The 21873-nt window shown below is 41.5% G+C and overlaps 2 protein-coding genes across 2 annotated transcripts; one reads left to right on the plus strand and one right to left on the minus strand.

The window, feature by feature from the left end:
- Window positions 1-2316: 2316 nt before the first annotated feature.
- Window positions 2317-4342, minus strand: mc3r (melanocortin 3 receptor). The gene has a single exon (XM_028994642.1). It carries the CDS (start codon window positions 3837-3839, stop codon window positions 2772-2774), a length of 1068 nt encoding a protein of 355 aa, XP_028850475.1. The 5' UTR covers window positions 3840-4342; the 3' UTR covers window positions 2317-2771.
- Window positions 4343-8124: 3782 nt separating this feature from the next.
- slc13a3 (solute carrier family 13 member 3) lies at window positions 8125-21335 on the plus strand. Its single transcript, XM_028994639.1, has 13 exons — window positions 8125-8977; window positions 10008-10273; window positions 10769-10932; window positions 11406-11469; window positions 13204-13377; window positions 13703-13828; window positions 14065-14157; window positions 14306-14410; window positions 15697-15794; window positions 17067-17179; window positions 17276-17437; window positions 19611-19748; window positions 19844-21335. Exons 1-13 carry the CDS (start codon window positions 8867-8869, stop codon window positions 20024-20026), a joined length of 1797 nt encoding a protein of 598 aa, XP_028850472.1. The 5' UTR covers window positions 8125-8866; the 3' UTR covers window positions 20027-21335.
- The last annotated feature ends 538 nt before the right edge of the window (window positions 21336-21873 follow it).

A 21873-nucleotide genomic window follows, 5' to 3' on the forward strand; every position in this document is an offset into this window, starting at 1 on the left:
GGAGCTTCTCAACTCTTTACTTGTATAAAAGACACCTGTCCACCATGTCCAAGGCCAAAGAGTTTTCCAAGGATGCCAAGGACAAGGTAGAAATGTGCTACAAGACCATTGCCAAGCGTTAGGCACTCCAGAGGTAAAGACTAAAATCCTGCAGTGGCCGCAAGGTCCACCTGCTCAAGACTGTACAGGTTTGCCACTAAACATCTAAAGGATTCAGAGGAGGACTGGGTGAAAGTGTCGTGGTCAGAAGAGACCAACATCAAGCTCTTTGGCATTAACTCAACTCCTCATGTTTGGAGGAGGAGGAATGCTGCCTTCGACTCCAAGAACACTGTCCCCACCGTCAATCATAGAAAACTTATTCAAATGGAGGATGGATGGGGCCATATGCTGCATGCGGAATATTCGATAATAAAAATTGGGTTGAATTCCTGCGGTAAATAAAAGTCAGCATCTCACAGTCACAAACTCCACCAGCAATGAACAATTGAACTAGCACACAGTTCTTGCACCATTCCGCGTGGATGTAAACACATTCCTGTCGGCACATAATGCAGTTATCCCATCTAGCAGAATGGCGGCATCCACAATTCTGTCGCTGAGTCACGTCTCTGTAAAAAACAAAGACACAGCAGTTTTAGATTCCCGTGGGTAGTCCACTGGAGTTTGATGTAGTCCAGGGAACAGGTAGTAGTAGCCTAGTGGGTAAGACACTCGCCTATGAACCAGAAGACCCAGGTTCAAATCCCACTTACTACCATTGTGTCCCTGAGCAAGACACTTAACCCTAAGTTGCTCCAGGGAGACTGTTCCTGTAACTACTGATTGTAAGTCGCTCTGGATAAGGGCGTCTGATAAATGCTGTAAATGTAAATGTAAAAGTAACAGATGTTGGAGAGTAGGATTAGCATCTTAGCCTAGCACGGCAACACTGGGTCCTGGGGGCCTGCTCTCCGCAGCAGTCCAAGATCGCCCAGTTGTTTCGCCAAGTCAGTTTACTCCAGATGGTTTAGTAGGATGACTAAGTTTTTTTTTACATTGACATTTGCAGCATTTATCAGACGCCCTTATCCAGAGCGACTTACAAGCAGTAGTTACAGGGACAGTCCCCCTGGAGACACTCAGTGTTAAGTGTCTTGCGGTAGTAAGTGGGATTTGTGGCAATGGTAATGAGTGTGGTGGTAGTAGCCTAGTGGGTAAGACACTCGCCTATGAACCAGAAGACCCAGGTTCAAATCTCACTTACTACCATTGTGTCCCTGAGCAAGACTCTTAACACTAAGTTGCTAAGTGTTTGTTTTTGGTGCAGAAAATTAAAAAAAAGCACAAAAAAATGCACCATTTTGGGTCCAGAGTGGTTGCTGCAACACTTCATGAGTGTGAACTTGGGAATGTCCTCTGCAGATCCTCCAACCATAGATGTTCTGCTGCAAGGCTACACTGACCTCTCAGCTTTTCTGACCATCCTCTGCTTTAACAAGCAGGCTTCTTTTCTTTTGCTGAACCCACTGTAAATAGACTATAATTAATGTTTAAGCTGCTCTCAGCAGGCTGTGCAATGACCGGCAGCATTATTTCCACAGGGTGAGCAAGCTCACATGAGTGAAGCAGCTAAATTACAGACACATATTGACATTGCACTGCAGGGTGAGGACGAGTCCTGCTGGGACCACCAGCTGGGCACACAACCTGTGGGGGCGAGAGACGCTAGTAGTGCACTATACGGTAACTTGTGGGGCTACCCGTACAGTCCAGGTGACGTCAGAATAATTTAGTGCATGATGTGAAAATCTAAAAGAGCCCTAAGAGAAGGTCAGACCAGTGTGCAAGGGCATGTGAAATCCGATTTATCCATATTTTTTGGGGGGGTTTATTTAACTACTGGTCACTACTCTTAAGAATACATTCTTTAATGTTCAGTAATTAAGAAAAAAAATAGCATGCAATAAAAAGATGTTTAAATGTATGATGAACATGTTTTATATGATTTTGTGTGAAGATAATGAAATGGGCATGCATGTTTTGCACTCACATAGCGCTGAAGAACATCTCTGATGCTGTGAATGTGTTCCGTTTTTATACTTTAATACCAGCTTGTTCAATGGTTATTGAAACATGGAGATGCCTCCTAATGGGAGTGCAATGTGTGTGTGTATGAGATGTAGAAAGGATTCGGCACCAAACTATTCTGTTCGTCACATCAGGTTTTTAATATGGGACTTAAAAGAAGACACTGTCACATGGTATTTCAGTCAAATGAAATAGACTTCTGATATACACACACACACCTGTGTGGTTTGCATTTGTTACGTCATGTAATAGATAAATACCTCAGGCAAATTGTCATAGAAATACCCGTAGAAGTGTCACACATAAAGCAGTAAGTGCACAATCACAACATGATTGTGGATTTATGCAAGTAGTATCGTTAACTCATTCATTTTGATGGCGTAAAATGCCATCACAAAGCGCAATATACAGTAGATTACAGCAATATACAGTAGCTTCCACATATTTGACATGGATATCTGAAGCTTGTGCAATGCAAAGAATGCATGGATTCAGCTGGCACTTTTTGTGGAGTACTGTGTTGAGGAACCCTTCCCACACTTCAGATGGCAACAAACCTCACATTACGCATCCAGAACACCACACAAGACAGTTCACATCTGATGCTACCTGGATCACTAAAGTTGGTGTCTAGCGAAACGCCACCTCTCTTCTGTGCAGCGAGCGTCTCGGGGCACGTCGAGTGTCAGAGAGCCCGGATATTACAAAGGAGCCAGACAGCTGGGGCTGAAGCAGCACAGGATCTCTTTGAAGGTCTTCCTCATCTCCAGGCTCCGGAAGGCGTAGATGACGGGGTCGATGATGGAGTTGCACATGATGAGCACCAGGTAGGTGGTGAAGTGGGACATGTAGCACTTGCAGGGCGGGTGGAGCGGGCAGGCGAGCAGGAGGATGAGGTGCAGAAAGAACGGTGCCCAGCAGCACACGAACACACCCAGGAGGATGGTGATGGTCACCGCACCCTTCATGCAGCTGCGTTGCCGGGGCGCGGGGACGGCATTGGCCGCGGCGGCCCGGTTGTCCCCCACGATGGCGGGAGGCAGCGCGGCGATGCGCTGCATGTGCAGGCGTGCTAGCAGGAACATGTGGATGTAGAGCGTGGCCATGAGCGCCAGCATCACAAAGAACATGGCGATGAGGCAGACGATGACCGTCTTGCTCTCGGAGTGGACGATGAAGACGATGCCGCACACCATGCAGACCAGCCAGATGGTGGCAATGGCCGACAGAGCCCGACGCACTGTCACAATGCTGTGGTAGCGCAGCGCGTAGAAAATGGTGACGTAGCGGTCGACCGCGATGGCCAGCAGGCTGCACATGGAGGCCATCAGCGAGATGCAGATCATGGAGTCGCAGACGTTGTCGATGAGCTGGATGAAGCGGTCGCCCACCCTGAGCAGCCTGCTGTGCAGCAGCGCGATCACCACCGTCTCCAGCGAGTTGGAGAAGCTCACCAGCATGTCGGCCACGGCCAGGCTGCACAGGAACAGGTACATGGGCGAGTGCAGGTTCTTGTTCTTCGCCACGGCCCAGACCACCAGGATGTTCTCCAGCAGGCTGACGATGCCCAGGGCGAGAAACACCTCCGCCTTGATCTGCACCTGCTCGCAGAGGACCACCGTCCTGCTTCCATTGAAGAAGCCGCCTGCATCAGCAAACTCTGTCCTGTTGTTCCCTGGCGGAGATGCATCTCCAGGGTCGCCCTCCTCACTGCTGTTGAGCAACAGGGAGTCTGAATGCAGGAGGAGAAGGGGGTGAGAAGCATTCATCGGGAGTCAAGGGATTCCAAAGGGACGAGTTCCTTCACAAGAGACACAATCACGAGACACCAAAGGAAAAGCTTGAGCAAGCAAGAAAACACAGAAAAAGAAGAAATAAACGTGATGAAGGGAGTGAGAGGAAAGAGGCGGCGACGTTGAGGTAGTTCCTGCCGATGTGGCTGCAGCTGTGGCGGGTTGTGCTCTGTTTCCGAGACTCTGGCGCTTTGGCTATGTCTGTTGAGCTGCTTGCTCCCTTTTGACTCTATGTGTGTGCGCGTATGCATGTGTTCGGAAGAGAGACAGCTGCCTTGTGCATGTGTATGTGTGCTTCCCTTGTGCTTATTTTTCTATCTGCATTTTCCTACTGTAGAGATATTTCTACCAAGTTCAAATTAAGGTGAGTTCGTTGAATACATTCAGAACACTAAAAGAATGTTTCCTTCTGCGTAGCCCCTGGCGTTAATCACATGCAACCTTGAAAGTGTGACACTAAAAGCAGAAGGGAAGTGGACATACTGTAAATCCCCATTTATGCCAGTACAGTACAGCACAGTAGAAAGTGACAAAATACCACTGTAACCACCTTCCACACACACACAGGTCCTGTCCGGAATGCTGCAAATGAAGACATGAAATACTGTATATACATGGTATATAATGCATGTTAAATAATATTTCTATTATTGAATATATATATATAAATGTATAATTTTATTGGCAAGCAGCAAGTCTATTGCCATTTAGTTTACTTGTTTTCTTAATACTGTTATTCTGTCCTTTGATGTGTGAACAGACTGGAGAAACGGTGGGTTTCAAAGAAGGCTAATGTACTGCCTCATCTTTGGCAGTGCATTCATTAAGGGCTTTTTCGACGTGCTTCAAGGTGTTTCAATTAGATTAAATGTAACAACATGCTCCAGCACAATTATGCACTTATCAGAGCCTTCTTTGGAAGGAGAGACTTCTGCTTTGGCTCTTCTTTTGGGTCTAATTGACAACGTGATTTAAAAAAAATACCAGATATTTCAGCCAATAGACCCTCACCAGAGGTGGTTAATGCCATTCGACTGGATTCTGGGAAAATAAAAAAACCGACTGTGAAATGTCAGATGAAATTCAATTGACAAGGTAGATGATGCATGAATGACCAGAAGCTGGTCACAAAAACAAAAGCCACCCATCCACTTCCCAACACATCTAAAAACATAATGTAGTTTTCCAGTTTGACCCGAGAAGATACTATGGAGCCCAACAACATAAATGCAGAAGCCAGCATCCAGCCAATGAGTAATGATTTGGGGCAGATTACTACAGCTGTTTTAGTACCCCGAACCGGAATAAAAGAGTTTGTACTCAGGGCCATAATGTAAGTACACATCAGTGCTGTGGTGATTAAAATGTCAGCTGCCATGTCCCGTTTCAGGAGATTCCCACTGACACAAAGGATGGGTCAGCACCCTCCTACCTCAGATCTCCCATCACTCCTCGCTCTGCACCTTGATCACTCCGATCCTCCAGTACTGCTCCACTGGTACCACCAGCTCTCAAGATAGTAGGAAAGCATTAATCTAGAATAAACTCTGTCTTGGCTCCTAGGTGGTGGAATGAAGTTCCACTAGATGTTTGAAGAGCTGAGTCACCAAAGACCTTCAAATGCAAGCTAAAAACCTTCCTTTTTAGGAAATACTAAAAACTCCTAATTCGAGTTTCTGCCAAGTGCTGTAAAAGTAAATACAATGTGGGCTTAGCACACAACTAATTGCTTTATTCGTGACAAAAATCCCTGAATTATATTCATACACTTGTTATGCATGCTTTTTGTGCATTTGTTTGAAACCAGCCCCAGATGGAAAACGCCAGAGGTTCGCCTGAGGCTGCAGCTGCTTCCTTTTCTAACCTTAACCTTCCAAACCCTGATGTCTTCACATATCAGCGATTCAGAGCACAATGGAGCACACTCACACAGATCAAATATAATCAGGTTTGCAAATGTCACTTGGCAGAGAATGACTGATGAACTGTGTGTAATAATCCACTTTTTATGAAAGAAAGGTGAAAAGCTACAATCTAGAACCTAGATCAACTGACCAGTTGTATGCACCAGTTGTACACTGTAGTGCATGTGAGCTCCACGGCTTGATCACTAGGGGGCACAAGAAGGAGACAAATAGATGGTTACATTCAATGAACTATTTCGCAACTGGAATGCAAAGTGGGAGCGGGAGCGTACACACACACACACACAGACACTATTGTCCAATGATTCACCTAGTGTGTCTACCTCTGGACAATGGGAGGAAACCAGAGAACCTGGACACAAGGTCCGAGCCGGGATTCAAACTCATAACCTTGAAGGTGTGAAGCCATGCCACTAACCGGCATGCGGCCTTATCTTGTTTTCGCAATATGACCATGATGAAAAATGGAAACAAAGATGAAAACCACTTCAAGGATTTCTTTTACAAATGTGATATGTGTATTAGAGTAAGCCTTGAGTTCATACTTTTACAGCAAAATGTACTTGAATAGCACCACTCTGTGTACCTTCATATAAATCATTTTTCTGAGCAGACAAAAGCATGGATCTCAAAAGCAGCATGGTTGCAGAAGATCAGAATGACGTTTCTTTGTTCTGTAACTGCAATGAAAGAACATTTGTCAGTCTTATGTCTTGAAAGCAGACAAATAGGAGGTTCTTTTCTGTAGCGTTCTATTTACATGGAATGACAATGTGCTCCTATGAAAGCTGTCTGGTACTCACCTGATTTTTATTTATTAGGTATAAAGTGGTCAGTGGTCTGTTTGTAGCCTAATCATTAATTAAATCCCAAACAGAACAGGATGGTGTAACAAAGTACAATATACCAGCATGCTTATCCCTACAAATAGGATTGTGTACACACAGAGCCATTTTTATGGATTTAGGTCTTTTTTTACTGAAATGTCTTGTAGGCTATTTATAAGAACGACAGTGTCCAAAGGTTGGGTCACAATTCCTACTTCCAACAAGGCATGTGATTAGGGTGAACATTCTCTGGGACAATGTGGGATGGGTTTTCAGTGCAAATGAAGTCACCATAAAAACTGGTATGTCAATCTATTACCTAAACTTTGTCCACAAAACACCACTTAAACCATAAACAATTAACTAATACAATATATCCTCCTCATAGAACAAGCAACTGACAGAAAAGGTCTTTTTCTTGTGGTTGTCATTTAGCTGTAAGCTATCTGCAAACTCGCAGATCAACTCGCAGGGACAGCAGACAAAAGAAATCCATGGGGCAAAAAAATTCTCTGTGGAAGTTTCAAATTTACACCTCCAATTTTGTGCTGACTAACATCTTAACTGAAGTTCTCTGTGTTTCAATCTCCAAATGTGTTTCTGTGCTGGCAAATTTAAAACTCATACTCAGTATGAAATCTATGATAGATGGTGCCAGATTATGGAGTCCTGATCATTTCAAGCTGAAAACAATTAAACTCGATTGATCAGGACTCCATAAGACTAGTCAGGCGGCACACAGTAGGTGCTGCTGCATTAATTTTGAGACTGTCTACTTACCCTTGGGGTTTGTTTTCAGTTCCTGTCAGTAGACACATGCCTTCGGGTTGTTTTCTGGTCTTTTTCGTGTTTATTCCTTTACTTTGTTGGCCCTTTGTGCCATCATTGTTTAGATTATTATTATAAATCCCTTTGTTCCCAAAAATATCCTGCTTCTGTACTTCTTTCTCCCTTCGACCCCAAGTCGTGACAGACAGCAATTCTATACTGGTGAATTTCAGATTTACGTTAGCTGAGTTTCAGATTTACACTGGCCATTCTATCCTGGCATTTTTTTTATTAATGCTATCAGAGATTCAGATTTAAACTGGCCATTCTGTCCTGGAAATTTTTTAATTCATGCTATCAGAGTTTCAGATTTAAACTGGCCATTCTATCCTTTAATTTTTTAATTTATGCTATCAGAGTTTCAGATTTACAATGGCCCTCCTGTCCATGCATTTTTTTAAATATATGCTGAGTTTCAGATTTAAACTGGCCATTCTGTCCTGGCAATTTTTTTATTCATGCTATCAGAGTTTCAGATTTAAGCAGGCCATTCTGTCCTTTCATTTTTTAATTTTACACTGTGTTTCATATTTAAACTGGCCATTCTGACCTGCCATTTTTTAAGTTTATGCTGAGATTCAGATTTAAACTTTCCATTCAGTCCTGTTATTTTTTTAATTTATGATAGTGGAATCTCAGATTTACACTGGCCACTGTGTCCTGGTAATTTTTTAATTTACGATAGCAGAGTTTCAGATGTAAACTTTCCATACTATCCTGGTCATTTTTAATTTATGCTGTCAGAGTTTCAGATTTACACTGAATATTCTGTCCTGTTAATTTTTTCATTTACGATAGCAGAGTTTCAGATTTAAACTGGCCATTCTTTACTTTAATTCTTTTAATATAAGCTCTATGTAGTTTATTTTATACAATTACACAAATTTTGACTCAAAAGAGGAATGTTTACTGGAGAAATGGTCAGAATGCCCTGAGGTTCAGAGCAAAACTGGTCCTCCCTGGTCCCCCCACAAGTGACAAATACCCCTCAGTTTTATTCTAAATGAGCAGGCCAAAGAACCGAAAGCATTAGTAGAAGCAGTTGTGCAGGAATGGTCAGCTGCAGACCACAGCCTTATCACCAGTGTGGGCCAGGCTGGGTTTTCAGTTAGGAGCTCCAACCAGCATGTGCCAGCCCCCCAGTGGTGTCAACTTTCCACCTCTTCAGCCAGCACTCCGTTGACTTTTCTCAGAAGGCTTCGTCTTCACAATGCACCCTCTTTTCCGGCCGACTTGGACCCGAGGTTCTCTCCGACATGCGAGGAGTTAAAGTGTAAGCGAGTGGTTAATCCTTCTCCCGGGCTGCCAAAAGCTGAACAAAGGACAAAAAGTGATAAAGTTACCCGGGGCTTTAAAAAGTCCACGGCGTGGCCGAGGTGCCTTTTTTTTGTGTGCATCGCCCGAGAGGGGAACGGTTCGTGGGATGGAGACATTGAGAGGATTCGCCAGAAAGCTGTGGTGTGTCCGGAAGCAGCTCATCCTGCTGCTCACCCCGCTGCTGCTGCTGCCGCTGCTGTTGGCACTGCCTGTCAAGGTAAAACCTGCATCATCATCATCATTATCATCATCATAACGCACTGCTGTACTGGTACCGAGCCAGCCCGGTCATTACCTAAAGCAATGTCTTTTTTTTTTTTTTATTGGAATGTGTGCACACAGTTTAGATAAATAAATCCATATATATACGTTGGCACACTTTTAAAAATAGTGTACTGTTAACCTTCAGAGTTTATAGTATCACGCTCCTTTTGATACATTATTATATGAAATTAATTCCACACATTACACGTGGATTCGGTGTATTATTAACGTCATATTGTTCTGACCCAGCTTCAGGTTCAAGCTTGAATGAAACAGCAAACATGTCTGTGCTGATTTAACAGGGCTTAATCGGTGTGTGTGTAAGCTCAGTGAAATGGACCCCACCCCTGCCTGGGGTATTTGCTGTGTGTCCCTTTGCCTTATGCATTGCGTAACTTGCGCACCCCTTGAAAAGGGGCAGCTCATTAAAGCAAACACTTGTTCTTCTTGTTCCTTGAAAATGAGGCCCAACCTGTATGCAAAACCTATAAATAATGCAATCTTTTTTTTGTCTTTTTTATAAAGCATTTCTATGTAGAAATCTCTGGATGTTATTGATGCATTGTTAACCATGGATTCATGAGAAATTGGCTTTCAGGTTAACAGGGTAGAACACGCTTGGATGCAAATGGCCCATTACATCGGTATCTGTTTAAGGTCTCAGTGTGGAGTGAATTTAACACAGTAGAGCTTTAGACCTGGTACTGACATTCATTGGTAAACATAGAAAGGTTGGAGTCCAACCCTGTTCATTCCCAAATCCCACCTCATAAATAAGGTCACCGGTAGGTTCACTACATACAAAACCTGTTAACAGGTGTATTTACAACCTTTATTTACAACCTTTAGGATGCTGTCGCATCATGTCAAGAAAATCATTAATGGCTGATCAAATATTATCTCTACCAGCCCAACAGAAACCTTCATTAGGGTCTTCTTAAGGGTTAACTAAACATTTCTTTGTACTTGTTGTGATATATCAGGAGGGAAAATGTCTGTACGTCGTCCTGCTGATGGCCGTCTTCTGGTGCACAGAAGCGCTCCCGTTGGCTGTAACTGCCATGCTGCCAGTCTGCCTCTTCCCAACCATGGGTGTCCTGCCCTCAAAGTCGGTCTGCCCGCAGTATTTCCTAGAGACCAACTTCTTATTTCTGAGTGGGCTGGTAATGGCGTCAGCCATCGAGGAGTGGGGGCTGCATCGCAGGATCGCCCTGAAGGTGCTGAAGATTGTGGGAGTCAAGCCGGCCTGGTGAGTTAAAGACCAGAATTAAAAAAAAAAAGAAAAATGACTAAACTACAAAATGAAAAGAAAAAAATACTCATGTAACATAACATTTCCACCAAGCAATCACTTCCCCATACTCTCAGAAAAGACCATTTCAAACAAAAATGTTATCTACTCATTTGAATCTGCCTGCCTGCAAACTCTAGGTATCCAAATAATATTTTTAAAAATCATTTATTTAAATAATGCATTTCATTTCCCTTTGGGCTACTGGTTGGCTGGTTGTATCAGAAACTCAGTGGGCGTATAAAAAATTCTTGCATACACTGTGAAGTTTCATGGCCAGCTGGATCCATGGAAGAAGTTAACATGATTCAGGACACATTGTTGACCTTCTGAAGTTTGGTGTATAATTTAAATCATTTTCATTCGACCCAATTTTGAACTACCCGAGCGGCCAAACATGTTATTTTCCAACACATTCAAGCTTTATAACCTTTGAGTTCTTTTTGTTCTCAGGCTGATCTTGGGCATGATGATCACATCCTCCTTCCTGTCCATGTGGCTCAGCAATACAGCAACAACTGCCATGATGTTGCCCATAGCCAATGCCATCCTGGAAAGTCTCTTTGGGGACCTGGAGACCCTGAAGGAAAACTGCAAGGTCAAGGAAGAATCTGATGGTGAGAGTGTTCATGACCGAATAGGATGGCTGAAGAAATGGATTGTGGAATATCAGCATCATTACTAATTGAATTGGCAATAGCAGAAAATGGCACCAAATAAATTAATGTCCAGCATGTACTGTAGGTGTTGTGTTCTCAAGTTTTGTCGTGAAATTTAGCTTTGGAAAGGTTTATTTTCAGTGATTGTCACTCTGAATGACATTTTATTGAAAATGCCTAGGGAATGGGGAAGGCCTAGCATTACAAAAAGACCACTATTTCTGAGAAGACTTTTTTTAAGATAAAAATTGTGCTGGTGCAAAATAGTACATTTCCAGGGGCTATTACTGGTTCACGGCCAGAGATTGTTGGAATATGCATAATTATTCTGGGACTGAGGGACTGAATTTGCGAAGGAAATGTTCTGACAATAACTGTAAAGAAGAGAATACAGGTTCTAAAATGCACTCTGTACATTGACCCCAAAACAGGACAGACTCAAGTAAAGCTGCATGTGCTTCCATCCGAAAAGCAAATGCTGACAATTGAAGACAGGTAAGACTGCATGCAATTGGGAAACAAATTAAAAACTAAAATTTCGTGTCCTTAATCACAAGGCCTACGTCAGATGCTCAGGTAATTGCATAGAGCCTTGGATCTTGTCACAGAACTTCAATAAGTCAACGACTCACAACATCCTGGTTGGGCTTGTTGGCACTGATAGTGCCTAAGAAAATTCTAAATGCTATCGCCACCTTATTTAACCTTAGTCTGAAGTGTGATGTTTGTCTAAGATTGCGATTACATAATCCTTTCTCAGACTGTTCTGGCTTTTTGAAATACACACACACAGTACAGGCCAAAAGTTTGGACACACCTTCTCATTCAATGTGTTTTCTTTATTTTCATGACCATTTACGTTGGTAGATTCTCACTGAAGGCATCAAAACTATGAATGAACACATGTGGAGTTATGTACTTAACAAAAAAAGGTGAAATAACTGAAAACATGTTTTATATTCTAGTTTCTTTGCTCTGATTACTGCTTTGCACACTCTTGGCATTCTCTCAATGAGCTTCAAAAGGTCGTCACCTGAAAGGGTTTTCACTTCACAGGTGTGCCTTATCAGGGTTAATTAGTGGAATTTCTAGCTTTATCAATGGGGTTGGGACCATCAGTTGTGTTGTGCAGAGGTTAAAAAAAAAACACAGCGAACAGCCCTTTTGGACAACTGTAAAAAATTATATTATGGCAAGAACCAATCATCTGACTAAAGAAAAATGAGTGGCCATCATTACTTTAAGAAATGAAGGTCAGTCAGTCCAGAAAATTGCAAAAACTTTAATTGTGTCCCCAAGTGGAGTCACATCAAGCGCCACAACGAAACTGGCACACATGAGGACCAATCCAGGAAAGGAAGACCAAGAGTAACCTCTGCTTTTGAAGAGGATCAAATTTTAGATTTTTGGATCTTTGGATCCGCCATGTCTTTGTGAGACGCAGAAAAGGTGAACGGATGGATCCCACATGCCTGGTTCCCACTGTGAAGCATGGAGGAGGAGGTGTGATGGTGTGTGGTTGTTTTACTGGTGACACTGTTGGGGATTTATTCGAAATTGAAGGCACACTGAACCAGCATGGCTACCACAGCATCCTGCAGCGACATGCCATCCCATCCGGTTTGGGTTTAGTTGGAAGCTTAATCATTTTTCAACAGGACAAAGACCCCAAACACACCTCCAGGCTGTGTAAGGGCTATTTGACCAAGTGATTGAGTGCTGCCTCCACAGTCATCGGACCTGAACCCAAATGAGATGGTTTAGAGTGAGCTGGACCGCAGAGTGAAGGCAAAGGGGTCAACAAGTGCTAAACACCTAAACACCTCTGGGAACTCCTTCAAGACTGTTGGAAAACCATTTCAGGTGACGACCTGAAGCTCATCGAGAGAATGCCAAGAGTGTGCAAAGCAGTAATCAGAGCAAAGGGCGGCTATTTTGAAGAAACTAGAATATAAAACATGTTTTCAGTTATTTCACCTATTTTTGTTAAGTACATAACTCCACATGTGTTCATTCATAGTTTTGATGCCTTCACTGAGAATCTACCAACGTAAATGGTCATGAAAATAAAGAAAACACATTGAATGAAAAGGTGTGTCCAAACTTTTGGCCTGTAGTGTGTGTGTGTGTGTGTGTATATATATATATATATATATATATATATATACACACACACACACAGAGTTTATCTAGTCACTTACAGGATAAACTTTAACATGACTTTTAAAGGCGAGACGGAATGGAGAAGTTTGAGACTCCCGAAGATATCAGGAAAGAGTCAGAGTATCAGATGAAGGTGTGGAAAGGCTTCCTGATCTGCATCCCGTATGCGGCCAGCATTGGAGGCACAGCCACCATCACCGGAACCGCACCAAACCTCATTCTTGTGGGGCAGTTAAAGAGGTAGATGCAGAATCAGCGCCCCTGTGCAAGGAAACACATCAGCATCTAGACTTTACTAAGGTGTTAATGGCATATTCAATAGAAATCTACCAATGACCAGTCAAGCTTCAGGTCACTGGGGTAAAGCTCACAATGTCAGCGAAGCAACTAATTGACAAAGTGCTGGGATATGTAATGGATTACACTATGATCCCTGAAAGGATGTTCTCAGCGTCTAGATTGCGAATCATACTTGGTCACTTTGAATTTAATAGATTATATAATACACAATCTAAATATTTGTAATTAACATAATTAATTAATTATAATATTTTTTCTCTAACAGTTACTTTCCAGATTGTGACCTCATCAATTTTGGTTCCTGGTTCGTGTTTTCTTTCCCTCTCATGCTCGTCTTTCTCTTTCTGGGATGGTTGTGGATTGCATTTCTGTATGGTGGTCTCAACACAAGGTGAGGTGCTGCCATGTTCTGATAAGAACTTTACTGAAGGATCTGACTGATTCCCATACCTGATTGATGATATGAATTGACTTATCTGTTTGGTAAATGAATCAGAACTTGCACGTATTCCCATATGGTTCCACATTAGGCTATTTGTTAGTTTAGATTTCATACATATTTTATAGCATATTGGTAATTTGTGTGATTAGGGAAGCTGTTATGGTTTTCTTTTTTGCAACATGCAGGCTGTGTGTAACAAAAAATGACAAAAGAGCAGCTGCTGAGGTTAAAGCTTTTGCCGTCATTGAAGAAGACTACAGAAAGTTAGGACCCATAAAGTAAGGGCATCACAATCCTTTTTTTTTTTTTTTTTTTTGCACAAAGGACAAACACTACCATGATACCTGCTATACTGTTGCTATGATGGTGTCACATTTACCCTCACCCTCAGATTTTTTACTAATGCCTCTTTGTCCTCATTTTCAGCTTTGCAGAGGGATCCATATTGTTCTTTTTCATTTTGTTTGCTGTCCTGCTTTTCACACGAGATCCAAAGTTTGTGACTGGATGGTCTGTGTTTTTCAACAAAGGGTAAGCGAGGTCAACAAAGTCACACACACACACACACACACACACACACACACACACATATATATATAAAGAAATTAACAAGAAAAGAGGTATAGCAGGCATTATGCAGTTCCATAGTCTATTGTCTTCTCTTCTGTGTAAAAGTCCAGCAAGGCCCACAGGAATGTTAAAAGCAAAAGTTTGGGATAGGCTGAAGGTGAATTCAGCTCAGTGCCCAGGCACAGGGAGCATGTCGGACCCAAAGGAGGCAAGTTGCGTCAGTGTCACCTCACCTACGGAACAGCAGGCACTCAAGCTAATGTGCGGAGGCATGCAGAAACCCACCGAGGCTGCGGCTCTCGCATATACCATCGACCTTTCCGTGTCTCCAGGGCTTCTGCTAAGTGCACTGAAGTGTGATGCCTTCGAAGAACCCCCCCAAGTGCAACGGGGGTTAAAAAAAAAAAAAAAGCACAGAGGGTATCTGAGCAATCTGATTTTGAATTATATGTGTAAATCTGAGAAATCAGAGTCATCTGCAGAGCCTCCACAGGTACTAGTTGCAAGGTGTGTCTATTAGTTCCAGTCCATTCTTTCTCTTGAATACATCTCTTATTTTATGAACATAGTTTGATGATGATGATGATAAGAACCCTTTATTGCTGCTGATTTTCTTTATCAGTATAATAAAATCTATTCTTGCATATTCAGTTTGGTGGTTAATCTGTGTTCTCTGTAAGTAATATTTCACTTATTCTAATTGGACACATGTTCAATTCTAGAGTCTGTGGGAAACACATAATGCTGTAGCAAATATAGTGTTGCAGAACAAGGTGTGATTAAAAAAAATGATTGCATTAGTAATAATGTAATATATTCTGTTATGGCTCCCTGTTGTTAAGCCACTGATTGTCAGCAATCCTCCAGTTTTGGGCAATCCATAAGCATTTAAGTATATAATATTTATGAATAAACCATGTGAAAACATTATGCAAAATGTAAAATATAAAATACATTACATCTGTAATGGCAACCTTCTATGTACTTTCTGATTGTTACATAATTGTTGCTTAGTTGCAGAGCCATAAAGTATAATTTTAATGAGAAGTGGTGGCCTAGTGGGTAAGGAAGTGGACCCGTAATCAGAAGGTCAGAAGCATTGTCACTGTCTCACTAAAGATGATGGGTTAAAAGCAGAGGACACATTTTGTTGTGTCACCGTGTGCTGTGCTGCAGTGTGTCACAATGACAATCACGTCACTTTCAGAGTTTTATGCCTTATGTTGTCCTCCTCATGGTGTCTGCAGATACGTGTCAGACGCAGTGACGGGAGTCATCATCATATCCATTCTCTTCTTCTTCCCCTCAGAAAAGCCATCACTTAAATGGTGGATTGACTCAAGAGGTCAGTGTCTCATGAGCACATGGAATTTACAGGGAGATGGTCGATATAGATATATATATATAAATTTGTGATATTGATGCTTATAACAAGAAATCACAGGCATTCCAATCTGCAAAGACTCATTTAAGGGAGGTTAGCCCCCACCCCGGAGATTTGGGATGACACAAATGCTACTACAGATCTCCTTAAACGCTATCAAGGTTTAACGTCCAATTCGATTTAGGCAAGCTCTGCAAAGTAACATTTTTTGTATTTCGCTGAGAATGCATCTCTTGTCGGGTACAGTAAATAACCAGAGGAATGTTAATGATTCAGCTTTGGTTTCTCAAAAGGCTTCCCATTGCGAGGTCGAGACTGTGGGCCTGCTGTTCTAGCGATTACATTAATCTCCTCAAAAAATGCACCCAAACTTCACCCCATGTTCACTGGGTCTTTTTCGGCTTTTGTATCTCACTGGTGTCAAGCTGCTGATAAAACTTTAGTTGTCACACCCTTCCTCTCGGCCCTGCATCTCACTCTCACCCCTTGCTCATTTCTGTCCCTCTCTCTGTGTTTTCATCAGTTAACCTGCATGCTGAGTGTTGGTGGGCATGCTTTGGTTACAGCAAATCCCAGGTTTAATCACTAAGGCTTTTAGAGTTGTGACCTAGGTGAGAGCTTGTATTTTGGACAAGAGGTCAAAGAATTAACATGCAAACGCACACACACCCACACACTTTACATCAGCTGTGTACACATTCAAAAATATTGACCAAAGACTACAAATATACAACAATACCACAGATACAGCAGTTGTAATAATTGTAGATGAAAGTGGATGAAAATTGAAGTGGCTTCATTCAAACAAAGCCCAACATTGAAGAAAACCAGCAACAATAGAGATGCAGACATCTGCACAGTCAGAGTAAGAGTAAGACTGGCTCTTTATAGAGAAAGGTAATGAGGGGGTTCCAGGGGTGTCTAAGTTACAAGCTTGTTCAGTAGGAAGAGGAACAAGATACACACATCATCTTCTCCTCCAAAGAATCAAATTACCTGTCAAATTACTGTCTTACTTTTTCCCTTATGACCAGGTTGTGCACATTACTTAAGCTGCCAAATACAAGCATTAGAAATTGGCACTTATATTAAGTGCCAGATATTTGCTGTGCAAAATTTGTAACGTTCACACACACACATACCCGAGGAACCAATTAACTATTCAGGATAGTAATTTAACAAATGATGGGTCTTACGTGAGCTTGGCTTTCACATTCAATATGTGTTTCACAGCATCAAATACTCCTTATGTTCCTCTGTTGTCGTGGAAGAAAGCCCAGGAGTGTGTGCCCTGGAATATCATACTGCTGCTCGGTGGGGGCTTTGCCATGGCGAAAGGATGTGAGGTAAATTACTTCACCTTTAGTGACGATTTTCACTACGCTGTTTCATTAGTTCCTCATTAAGAGCTTCTCTTTGTGCCGCTGCTCCTGTTTTGTCAGGAGTCTGGTCTTGCTGCCTGGATTGGTGGCCATCTCCAGCCCCTCGCTCAGGTCCCCACTCCTGTGGCAGTCATACTCATTACTGCCTTTGTGGCCTCCTTCACAGAGTTTGCTAGCAACACAGCCACCATTATCATCTTCCTGCCTGTCATTGCTGAGCTGGTGAGTCAAAAGGGTTCTCTATTAATTACAAACATACATGCATGATTAATGTTTCTTAACTGTGTATTATAGCACTTTAAGACATACATTAAAGTCAGACTGTGTTGTACTGTGTACTGTGGTAGTTAAAAGTGCTTCTGATAGGGGGCTGTGACATGTACACTAACTACAGCTGTAGTAAGTGGGGATCGAACCAGTGGCTTTGCAGTCGTCTGGGTTGTAGGTCAGTTTGTGACTTTCTAGACCAGTGTTTCCCAGCCCTGGTCCTGGATGTACATCTAACAAAACGTTTTCACCCCATCCCTACCTTCAGTAGGCTCAGGTGTTTCTTAATGGCCTAATAATGGGTGGGGTACGGTCTGAAGCCATGTGGGCTGGAGGGAAAATGTACAGGCAGACGTTCCTCTAGGACCAGGGGTGGGAAACACTGCTCTAGACTTCATCCCCATTCATTCATAGTTCAGATTTGAAAGAACCAAGGTTTTTCACTCGGGCTACCCCTGCGGGCAAGCAATTGCATACTCCAACTACGCACTGTGAAAATGAATTCATTCTCAGATCCAGGCATCACTTATATTTTTTTTGCTGATAAGTTTTGCTAAGACACTCGTTATAGCGACATCTTCACAGTGAGCCTTATTAAAATATCTGTGCTGCATGGTGTCTTATTGGGATATTGATTTAACAGACAGGTTTGTATTGTAATCCTTGCATTTATGGACCATTGTAGCTTACGTGAATGGGTGACATTTATATTAATTTTCAATGGCACAATTTTGTATTCAGTGCACAAATCTATTTTAGTTCAGTTATTCTTCATGCAAATCTTTAAATGTGTTACTAAGCAACAGGGATCTGGCATGGCTGGATACTATGCATGCGGCAAATTAAAGTATGTCATGATGAACATGTACATGGTTGGAATTTAAACAGGGTAATAATGAGCCTAAACCAAGTCTATGTATTTTTAATGAATCCGTACTTAATCAAACTCAGCCCAGCGCCATGCCGTAAATAGATTTCAAATAAACGCATATTTTTGAAAGCAGTGGTAATAGACCTCTGCTTAGATTTGGAGACTGTGCTTTGGTATTAGGAAGACAGTCTGGCTTGGGTGGTTATTATGCCTGTGTGTGCTGAAGTGGAGCATGTCGGACTCATTAGGTGCAATAATTAGGTCCGTTCCTCTGTTGGAGTACTGGAGCAACTGCACTGTGTTCTGTAGCCCAGGGCCTCTGCACAATAATGTCAAGCATCACCTGACATGTGTCTGTTACCTGGAGACCAAAGATGTTACTGGAGGGTAAAGATATCAAAGGGCGATTCTTTCCACTTTCAAAATGACACACATTGTTCATTTTTATTATTCCCTTTACAGTATCTTATTGAAAATGTGTCATGACACAAACAAACACTCGATCCAGGTTATTGTTTTCACATAAAAACAAGGAGACAAGTGGAAAGCATCTCTGACCAGAAAAGACGTTAACATGAAGAGAGATCACTAGAACACAAACTTGGAACAAATTCACATGGACTGTGATAAAAGAACTCTAACCCTAACAATAGGGCAATACGGCAGCAAACGTGAAACACGGTCATAGGTGCAGGACCAGACACGGAACACTAGTGCAGGAAGTCCTCTTATAGTGCACGGAATAGGTGTGGGGAATCAGGAATGGGCGTGGCCTGCACTCAGTGACCCTGGAATGGTGACTGGGACCAGCTGAGAGTGGGAGCAAGAGATGCAGTCATTGCGTAATGTAATATGTTGGGCTAAAGGCGTCATGTCTCTGATTGTATTGATGATAGTGAGATTACGATAGTGTTTCAATAAAATATTTCAGTAAAGCCAAACAAATATAAAAATAAAAATCGCCCACCATTACATAATGGCTAATAGTAAATTAGCAATCTAGAATGTACAAGTGAACTCTGTTCGGCTAATACTCTAAATTTACTCAAATTATGAAATACTCATAATAAAAAAATAAATAAAACAATTTAGTTGTTTTTATCTATATATTTTTTAGTTTGATCACAAAATGTCTGTGCCCCATATGTTGATCAGGACACTAAAATGTCAAACGTTGAAATGCCAGCTGTAGTGACCCATTCTAAATGGCTGCCTTTAAATAAAAACTGCCATCCGTGACTGTTTCATTGTTGTCAGGCCCTGCGTGTAAAAGTGAATCCTCTCTACTTCATGATCCCGGCGACAATTGGGTGTTCCTTTGCCTTTATGCTGCCTGTGTCCACTCCGCCCAACTCCATTGCCTTCGCCTCTGGGCACCTCATGGTGAAAGACATGGTATGATACCGCAGTCAGACACTTTTCCTCAATGTGCGCCTCTATTTTAGCATGAAATATTTTAAATTGGAATTTTTCTGGTCTGCATTTTGCAGGTGAAGACGGGCTTTGTGATGAACATTTTGGGAATCCTGTGTGTGTCGCTGGCCATGAACACGTGGGGTATACAGATGTTCGGATTGGACAGTTACCCTGAATGGGCTCAGCCTGTGAACGTCTCCACTGGTGTTATGGCCTCGGTGGGTGCAACACTGCAGCCCTTCAATGTGACACTATAAAGCCATTGCAAAAAATGTTGGAAAAAACTTGAACATCCAAGTTGTGTGACATTTGTCATGTAACAGTTTTCTATGGTCAGGCTGTATGAACATTTATCTTTTAAAGAAGGCATTCTGTGTTGAAACTGCTTTGAAGCAGACCGAGAAAAGGACTTTTCTGACCAACCGTGTTAATGATTTTGTCAAATGTGTTCAATGATGCCATGTAATGTAATGTGATTTTGAAATGACACACTTTTAATGACGTGTTTAAGCATTTAAACATGCCAACTGTGCTGTTGTGGTAATTTCATGCCACCTCCTGTTCACTGTGTGAATGTGCAGGAGCATAATGGCTCACCTGTCATATTTCAGCAAATTGTGTAATTTTATCGCAACCATACAAATACAATTCAGTGTTAAAACTGATAGTTACATTTTAAATTGTTAGTGCTGCATTTAATCAGCAGAGCACTGCATAATTATGCATAACTTAGGTACAATAAAATTATATTTGATGACTATTTGTAGCCATGATTGTATAATGCACAGTGTTATATGTGTGAGTGGAATATGTAACAGATCATCTTTTAAATTAGGCTGCTGGGTCGACCTTTACCCCACAAACAGACTGTACCTAGTATGTGTAGAAAATAATTAATTATTGAATTCAGTCTTGTTGAAGGAGGCAGTCACACATTTTCAGGGTAATAATTAATTTTTTTTCAGATTCAGGAGTGTGATATTACAGGCAATAATTAATATAGTCATGTTCTTGAACCGTACGCAGAGTCATTCTGAGAGTGCCAGATGACTTATAGGGAAAATTGGGATTTACACAATAATAACTGCATGCTATTATAACAGTTTCCCTCTAGTCAGGTGAGGGGAAACACACATTAACAATTACAAATGAATAAGCTTCAGAATGATTTAATTTTCATCAGTTTTTTTTATTTTATTTGTCAACTCCTTGTGTCCCAAAGTCAAAATTTTGCTTTAATAATCTGCCAAAGGTAGACAGTGTAGTTGCACTGTATTAATTATTTAATTATAAGCTTGTTGATTGAACTAAACAAATAAAGATTTATATTATGCAAGGAATGTAATTGATTTAAAATACTAAATATGTTATTGTATTGTCAAGACATGATTTTTGTACCACTTTCTGGTCAGATTTTTTCATACACAGGAGATGTGCCATACGCATCTTTCCAAAGGACATGACTAAGACTTGTGATAAGGTGGTTATAACAGCAATATTTATGGGTTAGCAATGAAGACTGTGTTGCCAGATACTGCTAATACTTCCAGCCGCAGTGTAATATACCTTAAAAAAGGTACAGTCTAAGCATAGCCTTTATTAAATAAAAAAACAAAAAAAAAACAGAACAGCATTTTAAAATCACAAAGGAATTGAAACAATCGAAGTGTGTGGGAAGCTGCTCATATCTGACCACAATGCATGTCAGTTATTGAGAAATTTTGAGAGTCATGAGTCATTCAAAATGAGTTCTTGAAAAAAAACTATCCTGTTGGATTGCACAACTTGGGTGTAAATTAAGGTAAATGAATGACTACTCTTCTCTGGTTTAGTTTTATCATTCAAAAGAACTGGTAAAAGTCTTGTTACTATCAAATCTTTCATTGGGTTGTAATTAAACACAAAAATAGAAAACACAAGACTGTGGAAATACACTGATCATCCACAACATTAAAACCACCAGCCCAATATACCAATATGGTATAAAACAGCTCTGACCCACTGGGGTGTGGACTCAAGATCTCTGAAAGTGTCTGTAAGTCCTGTAAATTTTGAGATCAGACAAAATCCAGCACATCCCACAGCTACTCAGTCATTTTTTGAA

This window comes from Denticeps clupeoides, chromosome 10 (assembly GCF_900700375.1).
Source record: "Denticeps clupeoides chromosome 10, fDenClu1.1, whole genome shotgun sequence".
Taxonomy (NCBI): Eukaryota; Metazoa; Chordata; class Actinopteri; order Clupeiformes; family Denticipitidae; genus Denticeps; species Denticeps clupeoides.